At 45.1% G+C, this 17,944-nt stretch overlaps 1 protein-coding gene across 1 annotated transcript; it reads left to right on the top strand.

Moving 5' to 3' along the window:
- Positions 1–9,887: 9,887 nt before the first annotated feature.
- On the top strand, positions 9,888–17,699 carry LOC111141252 (cone-rod homeobox protein-like). Its single transcript, XM_022493697.1, has 4 exons — positions 9,888–10,461; positions 13,255–13,576; positions 16,859–16,999; positions 17,665–17,699. Exons 1-2 carry the CDS (start codon positions 10,294–10,296, stop codon positions 13,489–13,491), a joined length of 405 nt encoding a protein of 134 aa, XP_022349405.1. The 5' UTR covers positions 9,888–10,293; the 3' UTR covers positions 13,492–13,576; positions 16,859–16,999; positions 17,665–17,699.
- The last annotated feature ends 245 nt before the right edge of the window (positions 17,700–17,944 follow it).

The raw sequence follows: 17,944 nt of genomic DNA, 5'->3' as shown, positions 1-17,944 counted from the left end.
GAAAAAAATTCTTGAACGCAAAGCCAAATCTCGACAGGTCGGAAAAGAGAAAGGCAAATATAAGGAAGAACTTATTGAGAAAATGCAGGACTGAACATAACCTGTTGTGTGTTAGGGTCCGTGATCAAAGGAACAAGACTGATACAAAGCGAAGGTCAAGCAAAGCTTTATTTCACCCCAAGCATCAAGGATCAAACTGACCGGTCAGGGTTGTCTCTTATGAAAAGGTGACGACGATGACCCCGGCAAGTCCGCTCCCAACGTGGCTGCTCTGGACGAGGCCTTTCTGCAGATGAGGCCACTCCGGACGAGGCCACTCCCAGGATGAGGCCGCAGCTGATGAGGTCGCTCCTCAGACAGGGCTGCTCCCCGAACAGGGGCTGCTCCGGCGAGGCCGCTCCCCAGACAAGGCTGCTCCCAAAAAGAGGCCACTCTGGAGGAAGCCTCTTCCCAGACGATGTTGCCTCCCACAGGGCTGCTCACCGAGGAAGCCTCTTCCCTGAAGAAACCGCTCCCCGGAATGTGGAGCTGGCTGTGGCTCAGGGTGTCAAGGCCGCTCCTGGCGGCGAGGCCATTCTCGGCGAGGTTGCTGGCGTCTACTCCGTTCCCCGTATCCACTGCCAAGGGCCGTGGTGTGTGGGCGGGGCGTCTCGGGGCCGCTGGTGGCTCAGGACCGCTGGCGACTGGGCTGCTCCCCGCGGCGCTGCCAAGGCCGTGGTGTGTGGGCGGGGCCGCTGGCGTCTCGGGGCCCCTGGGGGCTCTTCTAGCTCTGACAAGAGCTGTTACAACTCTCACAGCTCTTACAAGAGCTGTTACAGCTCATACAGCTCTTACAAGAGCTGTTACAGCTCTCTCTCTTCTGCTCCCGCCAACTCTCCTTCTTCTGCTCCTTCTTCCTTCTTCTTCCTCTGACAGCTCTCCTCCTTCTCCCTTTCACCAGCCTCGCAGACCAACCTTTATGGGGGTGGTTGAGCCCCGCCCCTACACAGGTAGCCAATTGAATCCCAATTTCCCCAGTGGATATACCCACGCCCCACCGGTTGGACGTCTCCTCCCGGCCTGCCCCGCCCCTACTTCTGGGGGCCACAAGCTAGTTCCTCTGGGAGGGGCAGGCCCTTACATTGTGCAAGCATGGTTTACTGTAGACCTTTAGCCTGGTGTGTGTTCCTTTGAAACTTTTCAAGATGTCTGCCAGACATTTCCTCTTCTTCCTGTTTTGCTGTTGATAATGTAGCTTTGTAAATCCGCTTTTGCTGTTTTGATAAATAATTTTTATGAATAACAGTTGAAAAGGTTTCTTAATTCCAAGGGGAATTTGCATTGTTTTATAGATAAAATTCATTTTACTATAAATCCCTTGTTGCCATTCTTTCCTATGTTTAATGTACTGAGCAGCGGAATAGCAGTGGTAGGATGGCTCTCTCCTCATGCTAGGACCCTCATGCTGATGGGGTGGATAGGACAGGGCTCTGGTCCCTAATTCAAGGGTTTGTCCCACTCAGAGGTAGTCATGATGTGAACTGGCACGTACAAGACCTCACTGAGTGGCTGGTGATGCTCTGCACATCTGTCTCAAGTCTGATGGATTACTCCCTGGGCCCTTGCCTCTCCCTTGTGCTCCAGCCCGACCAAATGGCATGCAGCTCCCTGACCACGTTGCCCTTCCCAAGGTCTTGACTTTGCAAGTGCGTTTCCAAATGACTGAAACGTCTTTCCTCTCACCTGGAGCTAGCTAAGGAAACTGACGACAGCCTGGAGTCCAGCAAGATTGGTTCACAGACAGATTATGTTTGTCCTTCTGTTTTCATAATTTTACTAGGTCAGTTGCCAACATTTAAAAGTTCAGGGATTTCACAGAGAAATCCAGCTCTTGTTTCATCCAGTTACATGGGACCCTGATCTGATACAGTATCCATTGCGTGGAGCTCAGAGGCTGGCTGCTCCCCATCCAGTCTGCACCATTCGTGTCCCCAACTTGCCGGGCCCCCACTTGGCATCTTGAATTTTAGGCTCCAGATCTAACTGCAGCCACCCTAACATGAGTTTGCTCCTTAGTGAATTAGAGAGACTACACCAGGTGTTGTTATACAAAGGAAAGTTTATTTGCAGCAAATAAGATCACAGGGAATAGCTTCCAAGTCCATGACTCCCCAGGTAGGGGTGAATAGTGTTTGTTTTTTTGGGGGGGGGTTACGATGAATATTCAGAAAGGGGAGTTTCTTCATTATACGTAGAGGTGGGCATAAGGTTGTGCACATGTCTTAAGGAAACATGCCTATGTAAGCATTGTATGTTATATTAATGACGTTCTCCTTGGGTGGGGATTTTAACATTATAATGAAGCAGAGGTAACTGTGGGGCAAGGGGAAGGGCTATGGGCAAGCTCTGAGAGCCAATATAAACTGGTTTGGGTCTTGGGCTCCTTATCTGAAGGAAGGAATGAAGGGCCGTGCTTACCTTTGAAACAGCCCTGGGAGTTTTGCCCCTGATTTATTATTTCTGATATGGTTAGGCCATTTCCTGGCTTACTAGAATCTATTTTTGCATCCTCTTTGTTCCCTTAAAATCCTTAACTGCTGAGGTTTTGTTTTTCTCTGTAATTCTGACACCTCCTAGGAAGTTCTGCAAGAAGCATGCTAGAGCTAGAGCCAGTGAGGCTTAGGTCATGGAAAATAACTGGGCCTCAAATGACTTCTTTTTGTTTTCCTGGGGACCCCTAACTCTTTCTGCTTACGTAACTTCTAGTTACTGTTCAGGATTTAGCTCCAGACCCACATCCAAAATCCTCCCCTGGGGCACCTGGGTGGCTCATTCGGGTAAGTGTCTGACTCTTGATCTCAGCTCAGGTCTCAGACTCAAGGTTGTGAGTTCAAGCCCCACAGTGGGCTCCACACTGGGCTTGGAGGCTACTCAAAGCAAAAAAGGAAAAAAAAAAAAAAAGTAAATAAAATCCTCCCTTGCTTCAGTGATAAATTATTGATCAAAATTCATAAATGATGAAAATGCATAAAATTATAAAATGGCTTTTGTGGCTCTCTAGTGGCCTGACACATTGGACTTTCTTAGTAAATGTTGATTCTGTTATTTCCCATTTTGCCTGATGAAGAAAAACGAATTTAGATTAATTGTCCAGATTCCAGAGAACACAAGAAATAAGAGTCAAGATTTGAACCCCGGCCTGACTGCATCAAAGACCACCCATGTTAGCCATCTATCTCTGGTGTTCCTTCTTTTACCCTTTCAGCCCTGTTCCAGAGTCTGGCAAGAGGCTGGCCATCTGTGGGCAGCAAGAAGAACCTATATATTTGCAGCAGTAGGGCTGCTTAGAAAAGCATTGTCACCATCTCTGCCACAGGATAGTCATGGCCTTTGCACAAGTTAACTTCCTCGGACCTTCCGTTCTCCCACAAGCAAATCAAACAGTTAATACCTGTGCTGCCTTGCTGTCTCATGGAAAATGGCAGAATCAAATCTGCTCTTTCTGAGGACTGAGAAGTCTGAGTGTACAAATCCTAATATTGCTATTGTTTACTGGTATTTCCAATTCTGACATGCATTTTGTGCTGAAAGAAGTAATAATTTTTCACACACACAAAAAATCAATGGAATCATAAACCACAAAGTTCAATATGCTTTCTCTGATTTGGGGGCATTGATGTAAGAGTAGGCAGAACGAGTACTCGCTTCGGCAGCATATATACTAAGAGTAGACAGAAGGATACTGTCTTGGCTCTAAAGCCAGAGGGATCTGGATTCAAATTCTGCTTTGGTTTTGGGGCATTTTTAATGAGCTTGTTTCCCTATCTAGGTAAGAAGGTAAAAATGCTTCTCTTGGTGAAAATGCCTACCAAATGTAAAAACTAATATAATGGTCCATCAGACTCTCCTGACTTTGGGAGTCCCTCTGATGCTTGCTAGTATTAGTCTCCGCCCCGTGGATTGGTGGTGATTCCCTGACACAGTAATTCTGGAGAGAGACCTCTTTGAATCTCGAGTGCATGTATATTTCTGACATGTCTCTTATGTGAGGCTTACAACCAGTTAACTTTGGGAAATTGTGGATTACGATATATGTAAAGTAGGGGCAGGTGAGTGACTCAGTTGGTTAAGCATCTTATTCTTTTTTTTTTTTTTTTAAGATTTTATTTATTTATTTGACAGACAGAGATCACAAGCAGGCAGAGAGGCAGGCAGAGAGAGAGAAGGAAGCAGGCTCCCTGCTGAGCAGAGAGCCCGATGCGGGTCTCGATCCCAGGACCCTAGGATCATGACCTGAGCCGAAGGCAGAGGCTTTAACCCACTGAGCCACCCAGGTGCCCCAAGTGTCTTATTCTTAATTTTGCCTCCAGTCATGACCTCAGGGTCTTGAGATGGAACCCCGCATTGGGCTCACTCCGGGCGCAGAGCCTGTTTGGAATTCTCTCTGTCCCTCTCGCCCCTCGCTCTCTCTTTCTGTCTCTGTCTCAAAAAAAAAAAAAAAAAAAAAAAAAAAAAAAAAAAAAATATATATATATATATATATATATATATATGCACATGCAGCATGTAAAGTAGGTGCATGTTATCTTTAGCAGTCTAGTGAGTAGGTAAACAGGTCTATAGTTTGTTTTTTCTAATTTTGAGTTTTGTCTTGATTCGCAACACATAATTTAGTATCCCAAAAGTTGCATAAAAGTTGAGTTTCATACTACATTAAATTTCTAGTAAGGATGACATATTCTGAGAGCCTGGTCTGGGTCCTAGGCTCCAGCCATTATTTTCATCAATAAACTTAAATTATTATGTTTCCTGGGAGTCAGACTTGGCTTGTTTTCAGCAACTTGTTCAGTAGAAATGATAGATAAGAGATTTGAGAGCTGTAATCCCCACCACCAGCCCTCACAGGCCTCACAGAACCTACCCGAATACACAAACTGAGCCGGGTTAGTCACAATGCGTGGTCAAGGGCAGGAGCTCAGCATCATACAAGAGTTCTAATCCCAGCTCTGTCAGTTCCTGGCTGGGTGACCTCAGGCAAATTGCTTAACCTCTGGCCCTCAGTTCTGTCATTTAGAAGATGGAAATAAAAAGAGTGCCTACTTCATAGAGTTGTCAGACTTGATTTAATACTTGAAATACTGCATGTGAAGCACAGAGCTTGGCAAATTTTAACTACTATCTTTTAGAGGAGATTGGTAGGGAGTTTGTCTGCAAGAGCAGAGGCAAAAGTTTTTCTCAGGAGTTCAGATAAACCCTGGTTCTCGGCCTTTTTTGGGGTATGTGTGTATGTTTTTAGGATTTTACTTTTAAGTAATCGCTACACCCAACGTGGGGCTCAAACTCATGACCCCGAGATCAAGAGTCACATGCTCTACCAACTGAGCCAGCCAGGCTCTTCAAATACTAGTTGTTGAATGAAGGGGACGATTTAAGGGCAGTAGTATTGTGTTTGGGCTGCAGCAAGAAATAGGGACTTGAGAATGCCAGATGGGTGGGTCGGCCTATCAGGGTTCAGGCCCAAGGATTTTAGCACGTTTCCCAGAATGACTTTGAATTAAGCAGTTTCCTACTAAACTTTTCATTGAGTTTGCGGATGTCCACTCACTTGAGTGAGTTCCCTGTGCTATTTTGGAAAGCTCCAGACTTTTACACTTCAGATAACTGCTTCTGAATGTCTGCTTTCGTACTGCACTCAAGCATGAGATATGCAGGGACAGAGCTCTCAGTGTAGTTGGGCAGGCAAGTAATTGAATATATTGGAACCAGGCAGAACCCTGCTAACCAAGAGTCTACCATACTCTGCTGATACTATGGACTTTGAGTACTTCCCATCTGGTGGGTTGTGTTTTTGTTCATTGTTCTGTTAAATTAGTTTTTTTTTTTTTTTAAGAAGTAATACTTACATATGGTAAGGTAAAAAGTTACACAGTGAAAAGTAGGTTTCCTCGTTACTGTGATTCTTGATTACTGAGCTCTGCCCAAAGCAGTCACTGTTTCCAGTTCCTTTTGTATCCTTCCAGAAATATTCTATTCATGTATGACTGGGTGCTTACTAAAAGTCTGATCCATGAAGAAGTTTTCATGAGAAAGGCAGGTCATCCAAATGTAAACAGCTTTGTAATATAAAGTTGAGTTATGGCTTGAACACCATAATTACAATATAAATATGAAGATATATTAAGTAAATTATTCTTTGGCCTCGAGAAATAGCTAAGTCAACCATCGTAGCCTACCCCAAGCAGGAGAGCAGCTAGTTCTAGAATAGGCTTTCAGAGGTCTCATCTTCTGAATTAGATGTCTCTGTCTTGTTAAGTTGTGTATAATTTAGGGTTTTTTGGTTGACTTGCTGTCTGAAATTGGCAGTATGGCTTAGTGGGAAGAACAGGAGCCATGAAGACCTACATTTATTACTTTTTCAAGAGATTTTATTTGAGAGACCACACGCGTGCAGGCGCAAGAGTAGGGGTAGGAGGAAAGGGAGAAGCAGACCCCCTGCTGAGCAGGGAGCCTGATGTGGGACTCAATCCCAGGACCCTGGGATCATGACCTGAGTCGAAAGGCAGATGCTTAACCAACTGAGCCACCCACGTGCCCGAAGACCTATATTTAGATCCCAGTTCTGTTACTTAAAACAGACTTTGGGCAAGTTACAAACCTGAGCCTCTCGTTCCTAATATGTAAAATGGATTTACTAAGATCATAATAGGTGGTGTGAATATTGAATGAGAGGTAAATCAAAGCACATGGTTCTGTGGCATATGGCGGCCACTCAAGAAATGAATGGTGGTCAGCTACAGGGCATGTTCCATACATATGTGCTGAACAAATGAGTTGTAAAGCATGCTGGAGCTTTCAGCTTCTCTAGTAACTTCCAGGCTTCCAGATCAGCTTGGAAAGGAGCTTTAGGACTCCATGGCTTTTGTGACTCTGCATGCCTGTTTTTATTTATAGGGCTGGACTTAGGAAAGAGTGGATTGGTGGGGCTGTGCTGTAGCATTTCAGTCAGTTCTTACTTACTTTATCCTTTTGGCGTTGCCCTGGAGGTTTTCCTCTAGGAGTTGAGCTCAGTATTTTTGGTCTCAACACCTGTTCACACATTTAAAAATTATTGTGGACCCAAAATCTTACTTTTATGTGGGTTATATCGATCATATAATTTACCATATTATAAATTAGAACAATAATTTAACATTTATTTTAGATTCATTTTAAAACAATACACCTATATACGTTAACAGAAATAACATTTTTTATGGAAAATAACTCTTTTCCACGTCCAAATTTAAAAATGTAGTGGAAAGAATGACATTCTGCTACATTTTTGCAAAATTCCTTAATGCCTGGCTTAATAGATGATAAATTGATTCTTTTTTCTTATTTTTTAAATTTTTTTATTAACATATAATGTATTATTAGCCCCAGGGGTACAGGTCTGTGAATTGCCAGGTTTACACACTTCATAGCACATACCTTCCCCAATGTCCATAACCCACACCCCCTCTCCCCAGCAACCCTCAGTTTGTTTTGTGAGATTAAGAGTCTCTTATGGTTAAGACAAATGGATTCTTTTTTTTTTTTTAAAGATTTTATTTATTTATTTGACAAAGAGAGATCACAAGTAGACAGAGAGGCAGGCAGAGAGAGAGAGAGAGGGAAGCAGGCAGGGTAGACTCGGGAGGGCAGGGCAGGGTAGACTCGGGAGGGCAGGGCAGGGTAGACTCGGGAGGGCAGGGCAGGGCAGACTCAGGAGCGCAGGGTAGACTCGGGAGGGCAGGACAGGGCAGACTCGGGAGGGCAGGGTAGGGCAGAGCAGACTCCGGAAGGCAGAGCAGACTCTGGAGGGCAGGGCAGGGCCACGCCGCACTAGCCTGTAGGTGAGATCCTGCTTCAGGGGGTGGGGGTGGGGGGTTTCCCCCTCAAGGTGCGCGGATTGTGTTTACATCAAACAGAAAGCTTACAGTTTGTGTCACTGGGAGTTAATACCCAAGGTCTGAAAGTGAGGACTCATGGATGTGAGGCCCCAATTTAGGGCTGTCCTGGAGCAAGCCCCTCTTCTTTCATTAGGAATAACGGCTTACTGTAAGTGAATTCTAAACACTCCCAACGGACTAACTCATTTAACCCTCATAACAACTGTATGAGTCACCTGCTAAGATCATCCCCATTTCACAGATGAGAAAACTGAGGCTCAGAAACATGGAGGCATCTCCCCAACATCCAGCCACATGAAGAGGCGCTTGGGTCCAGGTCTGATTCTACAACCCCAGCTCTCCCCACTGATGTGGGAAACAAAGGCAGAAGAAAAATTATTAAATTTCCTTACTACTCAAAGCCCACTGACAAGTCTTTAAAACAGGTAGAGTGACATTTCTCTAGGGACTCAATTGCCTCAATGTTAATACTTTGCTAAAGGCAAAAGGCAATCTTAGCCCTACCCCCAGGATCCTGAAAGTCTACTTTAATGTATAGAAATTTCTTTGGAAACTTCCTTTATCTCTACCTCCCCCCCCCCTCCAAGATGCGTGTTGGTAATCATTCCCCAAGCATACTGCTCACTATATACAGCTGAAGGGTCTCATGACTAAGGTTTTTTTTTTTTTTTTAAGATTTTATTTATTTATTTGGCAGAGAGAGATCACAAGTAGATGGAGAGGCAGGCAGAGAGAGAGAGAGAGGGAAGCAGGATCTCTGCCGAGCAGAGAACCCGATGCGGGACTCGATCCCAGGACCCTGAGATCATGACCCAAGCCGAAGGCAGCGGCTTAACCCACTGAGCCACCCAGGCGCCCATGACTAAGGTTTTATTAGACAAAAAATGACCTTTTCCCCATAATATCTAGCCCCCTCAAGGTCCTGGTAACCTTGCTTCCAAAATCCTTTTTTTTTTTTTTTAAGATTTAATTTATTTATTTGACAGACAAAGAACACAAGTAGGCAGAGAAGCAGGCAGAGAGGGAGGAGGAAGCAGGATCCCTGCTGAGCAGGGAGCCTGATGCGGGGCTCCATCCCAGGACCCGGGGATAATGACCTGAGCCGAAGGCAGAGGCTTTAACCCACTGAGCCACCCAGGTGCCCCGCTTCCAAAATTCTTTAGAGATTTATGCTACCCCTGACCCCCTCCAAACTTGAAAGTTTATCATCAGCCATTCCTCACGACTCCAGTGCAGCTCTTTCTGTCCATGGGTCCTGTCCTTGTGCTTTAATAAAATCACCTTTTTGTACCAAAGACATCTCAAGAATTCTTTCTTGGCTCTTGGCTTGGACCCCCAACCTTTTTCCTACATCACCCAGAAGGACTAAAAAACTGGGGGAAAAATTTGCAAGACCAGGTTGTTGGTTCTCACAATCTCCAAACATTGTTGCACCTCAAAATCTTTGGTTGGGCGGGAGGAGGGGAGTGCTTGCTTTAAAACCTGGACCTATAACTGCCTGGTTTCATAGGACTGTGATGGATCACAAAAATTTCCATTTTGAACAAGCTTCTCTGATTCTGAAGGAGCAGGTCAGCGGACTGCGTTTGGATCATCATGAATGCCCAAAGCATCCAACAACTAACATTTCACAGCTAAATCACCTCAGGGTAGGGTAAGAAGAGGCAAAGAAAGAGGTTGGAATAAGAAAGAGACTCTGGTGAGCCTATTTTTAAAACACTAGTAGGTCTCTAATGCAGGCCCTAGAGAAGTATGCCTCTTCTCCCCAGCGGTGCCAACTCTTCGTGGGTCCTAGCGGGACCCCGGAAGCCCCACAGCCCTGAAACGGCCCCCTTGGAACGAGGCGCTGCCACCCACCCCAAGTCGCAGGGGGCGCCACTCAGTCTCGCTCCGACAGGAAGGGGGCTCCGCTTCCTTTCTACGCTTGCGCGGCAAGGAAGCCCTCACTTCCGGCCTTGCGCGTTCAGGGCCCGAACCTAACGGGCGCAAAAGGTGAGTAGAGGTTGGTGTTTTGTCCGAGGGAGAAGCTCTCCGCCCTGCGGATCCTTCCCCCACGTTCTGGGAAGATCTCTTTGCGTGACTTCCGACTCGGCATTCTTGTCTTGCTCGAATCTTCCTCCCACAGTCAGCCTCGAGGTCCCAGTGCCGCCCTCTTCCCATGGCCCCTCTGGTCAGGCAGGCACTCCCCAAGCTTGCCTTACTCTGTAACACTCAGACCCTTCGCTTCCCCGATTCTCCTCCTTCAGTCACCTCCTCCCGAGACCACCTCCCGCAGAGTCCCTGTGCAGCGATGGGGAGGAGTGTCTTGGGTGGAGAGCAGGCCCTGGTACCCAACTGAGCACCCTCCCCCTCCTTCCCACGCCTCTCTTTGCAGACGGTCAGCATGAAGTTCAACCCCTTGGTTACCTTGGACCGCAGCAAAAACCGCAAACGCCACTTCAATGCGCCCTCGAACGTGCGCCGGAAGATCATGTCTTCCCCACTCTCCAAGGAGCTGCGGCAGAAGTACAACGTCCGCTCTATGCCCATCCGCAAGGACGACGACGTCCAGGTTGGTCTCCCTCAGGCTCTCGTTACCCAGCTGCATGTCGCACTGGTGCCGCCTAAGAATGTCATGTGTCCTAGGACGTAGGGAAGTTGTAGACTCTTAATGTCCTCTGGAACCCTGGCAATTAATGTTACCCGGCAGATGTATCCGACCGGAGATGGAGCCCACAGCCACCAGTGTGCCTACCCGGCTTAACTTAGAGCTTTCAGATGCAATCCCTTAATAATAATGACTGTTTTAAAAATCTTATTTATTTATTTGACAGATAGATCACAAGCAGGCGGAGAGGCAGGCAGAGAGAGGAAGGGAAGGAGGCTCCCTGCTGAGCAGAGAGCCCAACTTGGGGCTCGATCCCAGGACCCTGGGATCATGACCTGAGCTGAAGGCAGAGGCTTTAACCCACTGAGCCACCCAGGTGCCCCAATAATAATGACCGTTTAAGAAAAGTCGTATACTAGCCAAGCAAAACTTTGCTTTTCGATTTAGTCCCCTAGCTGCAAGTTTCCCAGGCATTGCTCAGGGTGGCTCTTGGAACCAGATTCTCCAGGAGAAAGTGCCATGATAAGAGTAATGTTTCCTTAGTATTGGGTTTAGCAGGGGCTGGGCATTGGGTGGTACTGGATTTGGCAGAGAGACTAGGGAAGCAGCAAGTCGGAGGCATGAACTTATGAAAGAGAACAATCCTTGTGAGAAAGTGAAGCTGTCTTGTTCTTCCTAGAGCTTCGGATGTGTGGTAAGAAAGAGAGAGAGAGGGATGACTAAAATAGAGGGGTAGATTAACTCCTTGAAGTAGTATTTAAGGGACAAGGCACTGTTCTAGACACTAGCGGTAAGCAGGACTGACTAGGCACCTGTCAACATGGAGCTCAACATTTTAGAGCAGAGATTCCCAGCCTCAGCACTGTTGACATCTTGGATAGGATAGTTCTCCGTTGTGGGGAGCTTTCCTGTGCATGGTGGGATGTTTAGCTGCATCCCTGACCTCTCCCCACTAGATGCCGGTAGTACCTCCTCACATTTGTGACAAACAAAAATATTTTCAGGTGTTGTCAAATGTCCCTGGGGGCCAAATTCACCCGTCCCCTTCCCCTAATTGAGAACCATTGTTTTAGAGAATGAAATGGGGGTAAGACTAAGGGATTTGGGGTATCTTCCAGGGCACTGGGACGCTTTGAAGCTTCGAGGAACATTTTGAGGAGAAGCTTGAAACAAGGGGATAATTTGGCCTGAGGGAATGACAGGAATAGAGTGGGAAGAATAGTTGAGAGGTATGCTCAACAGTTGCAACTTCTCTTCTGGGTCCTTCCCATCAGACGTGTTCTAGAATGGGGGAATTGCAAATGCATAGAAGGGCTAGGTAGGCACATTAAAAAAGAGATGTTGGCTGATGGCAAGAAAATAGCAACTGGAAAGCTCATGCCTCATTTAAAGAAAATTGTGGTGTACCTTCAGCCCACCACTACCATGGGAAATGCTGGCTCCCTATTGTCAGATTCTTGATTTTGCAAGAAAACTGGAAAGTTTAGATTCTCTTCCAGGCCTCCCATTTCCTTCCAGCTACTACTACAGAGTAGCAGCTGCCCTCTTCAAAAGTGTACTCAAAAGAGTTGCCTACACTTCCTCACCTCCCCATTTATGCCTAGACCCTCTCCAGTCTGATCTGTATCTCACTACCTAATAGAAGGCTGCTTTTGGCTGAGATCACCAGTAACCTATTTTGTGACTAAATCCAGTGCACACATCTTGGTCTCATGCTTGACTTTTTCAGCAGCATTTGGCATAGGTAGCACTGCCTTCTTGAAATAATCTGGCTTTTTGGTTTCCGTGACCATTCAGGCTCAGTTTACTTTTGACTTCTCAGATTCCCTTGCTCGTCTCTTCTGATCTCTGATTGCTGGAGTTTGTCAGGGTGTGCATGTGTTCTAACATCTCATCCTGCGTACATTGCCTCCCTGGGTGATAATATCTATTCCAAGATCTAAATGTCTGCCCTGTGCTAACAACTCCTTTTTTAATATACCAGCCCAAACCACTTTCCAGAGCACAAGCCTGTAGATCTAACTACATGTGCAACATCTCCTAGTCGTCTAAGCTTTCAGTCTGGAAGTACTCTTGACTGGAACACTGTCTCTAATCTGCTTTTCCTCCCATCTTTCACACTTCAGTAAGCAACACTTTTTCACTTGCCTGTGTCATAAACCTTTCAGTTCTCCCTAATGTCTCTCTCTTCCTAACCCGTGTCTAATCTCTTACTTAATTTTGTTGATTCTATCTCTAAAATAAGTCTTAATGCTGACCATTTCTTTACATTTCCAGTTCAAGACACTCCAGCTTTCACTCTTACCCTGGTCAGGCATTCTTCACAGAGGGGCATTTTTTGCAAATTAGATTCTGCTTAGAACCTATCATGTCAAGCAGTGCTTGACTGCTTACTATAAATCTAAAATCATTGACAACAAGGCCCCGTGTGTCCCAGTCCTGGTCTGCTTGCCCAGCCTCGTTTCAGCCTGTTATGCCCCCATATGCTCTGTTCTTCAGACACACTGGCCTTTTCAGGTCCTTAAATATGCTTTGATCTTTCCACCCTCAGGGTCTTTGCCCAGAACGCTCCCTTTGCCTGGAGTGCTCTTCCTTCTCCCTTTTACCTGACTTCTCATTTTCAGATGTTATCTTAAATGTCAGTTCCCCAGAAAAGCCTTCCCAGATACATTAATCAACATGGTATCATTACACCTTCTACTTGTATTTGCTTCCTGGCAGTGAATAAAATTTGATTTTATTTCTTTTTAAACTGAGGCATACTGGGTCCACCTTCAGCTGCTGGAGCTCGTCTTCCTCTCGACCATGTACCCCGACATCCGCCTGTGCCAGCACCTGTCTGCGCTCACCCTGCTCCCTGAGTCCAGGATCCAGGTGTGGTTCCAGAACAGGCGTGCCAAGTCAGGGCATCACAGCTGGAAATACTTCAACCCTCAGCCAGCTCAGAGCTTTGACTCCACCACTCTGTTCGTGAAACTGAAGCAAAATGATTGAAGTCCCAGCTGCCTTTTGAGATAATGTGAACTGCCCGCCGCATCTCAACAGGGTTGGAGAGGGCATCTCTGTCCTAGCTCTCAAGGTTAGAATTTTAAAACCTATTCTCTGTAGACACTGATTGAAAGCTGGGCTCATGAGAGGAACCACATCTTTTCTGCCTTTGGGAACTCTTGAGGATTCTAGGCGAGTTCAGAATAAGCTCAGAGGAGCCATGACAGCCAAGGAGACACACATCAGAATTCTGTCCTTTCCGGCTTCTATATTAAGTCCACGTCAAGGTCCTCTTTGATGAGGGCTTGCCGGTTCTCTGGCCTGTGAAGCTCCTTCACTTTTTGCTGGTGAACCTTTACTCTCGCTTAGTTCTCCTTTCTCTGCAGCACACTGCTCCTCCACCCCCTGTAATTGTGGCATTAATTTTGACCTGTGCACCTCTAGATCAGGACATTCAATTCGGTTTGAATTCCTGCTCCTTCTTGCCAGTTCTCTTATTTTTTGGGTTGGTTTTTTAGAACTCATTATCTTCTTTGCAAGGACACTTCAGCTTGGCCCAGTTTTGCCTTGTGCTCGGCAGCTCCCTCCTTCCCGTGCTTCCTCCAAGATGGTATGCTTAACTTTCTCTAACCCATCTCCTTCATCCTCATCCTGTGCTCAGGAGTGACTGCTTTTTAATGCAGCCTGTCATCTTTACATTTATTTGTAGTTCCGGTTATTCTGTATCCGGATTATTTCAAGAGTCCTTGCCTCTAGCTTCTCAATTTTTTACAGATTACTGTCTTTAGAAATCTGTAGTAGCCTCCATTTGCTATCAAATGATGGAAGCCTTTCCGTTCCTGTCCCAGACGACTAAATGATCTCTCTAGTAGCAGTGCAGTTTTGCAGATCTTATGGTCACCCGTGCACAATGTATGTCTGTCCCAGAGCCACTCCTTTCCATTTCGGAACCAAATGAATACCTTTCTCTTTCAAAACACTTGTGGTCTCCACCCCGCCCCCTTCTGTGGTCTGAAACTTTCTGTAATCATGATTTTGTACCTGTTACTTCAGTCACTCCAACATTCCCCTTAGCTCTTGTTACTATACTTCTGTACAATGTTAGCGAATTATTAAATGATTCCACAAATGAAAAATAAATAAAACTGAGTCATGATTTACATATAGTAAAGTGCACAGGTGAGTTTTGGCAGATGAAAAGCCATGTAGCCATCACCATAGTTAGGATCCAGTAAGTTTCTGTGTGCCCTACTCCAGTTAGTGATTACATATTTGCGTGTTTATTGGTTAACTGCTTGTTACCCATTAATTAAGATGAAGCCAGAGAATTTCTCTTTTTTGTTGCCTGACCTCAGTGACCTCATCTCTGGTGAACTCATTATCTTTACTGTAAATAGCTTCCATCCCTCTGTTCCACTGAAAGCACACTAGCCATGATCACCAGTGACCAGCTTGTCACATTTGTTCCTTTATCCTTCTTCTAAATGACCTTTCCTTGGCTGTAGTACCCAACATTCCCCCAGTTACCCATTTTCTGTGGCCACTTCAGTCTTCCTTATAAGCTTTTCCAAAATGTTGGCTTTCCTCAGATTTCTACAGTCTGCCCTCATACCACAAGCTCCCTGAACAAAATTAGGCTCTGAGTTGCCATCTTCGGAGGACTCCCAGGTCTTCGTTGCCGACCCATTTGGTCTTCCAGCTGTGATTGGAATTCTGCACTAGAATATCATGATACACCTCAAACTCAGCATGGTCCCAACTATACTGTTTTCTCCTAAAATGTTTCTTCCTGGGGCGCCTGGCTGGCTCAGTGGGTTAAGCCTCTGCCTTCAGCTCAGCTCACAATCTCAGGGTCATGGGATTGAGCCCCACATTGGGCTCTGCTCAAAAGGGAACCTGCTTCCCCCCTCTCTCCCTGCTTGCCTCTGCCTACCTGTGATCTCTGTCAAATAAGTAAATAAAATCTTAAAAAATAAAATGTTTCTTCCTCCATGTTCCATGCCTCTGGGAAAGGCATATCCATCCATCCAGTTGCTCAGCCAGACTCCGTCTTTGCCTCTTCTTCCCCTTTCTAGGCCAGCGGGGTTAGTCTTGTCCTAGCCCTCTCCTCTCCTCACTGGGTCTAGTGTTTGTCCAGTTCTCTTTAATCAGGGTGTTCCTTTGGACTTAATTTATTAATGTCTTTCTTCTGTCTTAATGATGTTGGTCAAGAGGGGCTTTTTCACACACTTTTCCTTGTGAGAGTCTCTGGTCATATAGAGTGGTGGATTTTCAGTGACGCGTGGCTATTCTCTCTTTAACCTGAAAAATCACCTTAGTAAGTAAGCTGAACAATCTAAATAGACATTTTAGGAGTGTTGAGATAGTCTAGCATTTTATATGTGCTATTTCCTTCATGTTTCTTAAAATCAGCATCAGCTCTATTGTGGCTCCTGTTGAATAGGCTTGTGCCTTCAGGGAAACCATACTCTAGTTGGTCTTGAATAGTGTTGGAGTGTGAGTAAGATTTTTAGTATGTGAGAAGAGCCCAAGAGATTTAAATTTAACATTTTAATTTTTTTCTGACTGTAAAATATTTGTGTTAATTATAGAAATCTTGAAATTTGGGGGCACCTGGGTAGCTCAGTCAGTTGAGTATCTGACTCTTGATCTCAGCTGAGGTCTTGATTGCAAGGTTGTAAGCTCAAGCCCCACACTGAAAAAAAAAAATCTTGAAATTTGGAAGAATAATACATTTCTTTAAATCCTACTTCCTGGCAACCATTACTGACACTTAGATACATTTACATCCCATTGTGTTATATGCCATATGCCTGAAACATATGCATACAACATTCACACTGTATTTCATATAAAGCTTTGTTTTCTTTTTTTTTTTTTCCCTAAAGGTCCTATCATGAGCATTTTCCTAGGTCATAAGTTATTCTTTGAAAGCACAGATTTTAAATGGTTGCAGGAGAGTCTCAGTAGAGTATCTTTAACCATCCTCCATTTAATCTCTTGAGAATGATTATATTTTTTCTTTCTTAAATTTTATTTCCTTTTATTTGAGATAGAATTGATATATAAGACTATTAGTTTTGGGTGTGCAGTGGTTATACTTTTTTACTCTCAGGACTAGTTCTGTGGTGGCTATTCTAGTTCAAGGAATTTTTTGTTTCAGTTAAGAAAGAAATTCAGGTGAAGAATTTTCACCTGACTTAGAACAATACAGACCAGATTTATAGCCAAAAAATAGCTGACTTTTGACTGCTAGGGTTAATCTGCTTTTGTGCAAAAAGTTATATGTTAGCCTGTGTATTCCTGATAGTTTCCTCACTGTAACATTCACATGTTAGAATGGGGAGAAATTCTCTTTTGTGTTTTCTCTTAGGTGGTTCGAGGACACTACAAAGGTCAGCAAATTGGCAAGGTGGTCCAGGTTTACAGAAAGAAGTATGTCATCTACATCGAGTGGGTGTAGCGTGAGAAAGCTAATGGTACAACTGTCCATGTGGGCATTCACCCGAGCAAGGTATGGCCTGGGACCGAGCAGTGGTAGCAGCTGTGTAGCTGCTTCTAGAGGGAGGTCAGGCAGGCTTGATCAATTCTTTGGCCTAGTGATACCTTCAAGGACCCAGATTCTTTTCTTGTCTGTTTTGTCATCCTTGGTGAAGGCTGTGTTCGAGCAGGTTGCAAGAGGGTTCCAGGTATTGTGAGCATCACTTTGCTACTGGGTGATGTCCAGGGGGAGAAGAGAGACCATCTGTTCCTGTGGCCCTCACGCCCACCCGGTGGAATAGGCTGTTCTTCATTTGCACTCCTATGTCATGCACTGTATTATAGGGTCTTTCTCCTCCACTCTTTGAGGTAGGGGCCGAGTGGTGAGGGTCTTTCTTATCCTTAAGGTCTATGATCCAGTAGCTGGTCGGAATGCAGAAGTTTAAAAAACAACAAATTTTGCTGACCAAAGGGTGATAGACGAACAAGAAACATGTTGGTAGTATAATTTTCCCAGCCTAAATAATATTTGATATCACTAAACTATCTTAACTGGTTCTCTTAGGAGTTACGGGTAGGAGGGTGGGTAGCAGAAGGAACCCAAACTGCTATTGTTTGGAAAAGCTCTTCAGTAGAAAATAATTATAAGTTCTTTCCTTAAAAAAAAAAATAAAGATCTGTTTTCTTACTCTAAAACAGGTGGTTATCACCAGGCTAAAGCTGGACAAAGATGGGAAAAAAATTCTTGAACGCAAAGCCAAATCTCGACAGGTCGGAAAAGAGAAAGGCAAATATAAGGAAGAACTTATTGAGAAAATGCAGGACTGAACATAACCTGTTGTGTGTTAGGGTCCGTGATCAAAGGAACAAGACTGATACAAAGCGAAGGTCAAGCAAAGCTTTATTTCACCCCAAGCATCAAGGATCAAACTGACCGGTCAGGGTTGTCTCTTATGAAAAGGTGACGACGATGACCCCG

Source organism: Enhydra lutris, unplaced genomic scaffold (genome assembly GCF_002288905.1).
Source record: "Enhydra lutris kenyoni isolate GAN:26980312 unplaced genomic scaffold, ASM228890v2 scaffoldscaffold5, whole genome shotgun sequence".
Lineage (NCBI taxonomy): Eukaryota > Metazoa > Chordata > Mammalia > Carnivora > Mustelidae > Enhydra > Enhydra lutris.
The sequence above is the reverse complement of the archived record's forward strand: the minus strand, read 5'-3'. Positions and strand labels throughout refer to the sequence as shown.

Bases quoted from the DNA above. Each gene is read 5' to 3' on its own strand.
- LOC111141252 (XM_022493697.1), top strand. From the start codon at position 10,294: ATGAAGTTCAACCCCTTGGTTACCTTGGACCGCAGCAAAAACCGCAAA. The intron at 10,462-13,254 runs GTTGGTCTCCCT...TTTTAAACTGAG, and splicing joins GCAAGGACGACGACGTCCAG to GCATACTGGGTCCACCTTCA.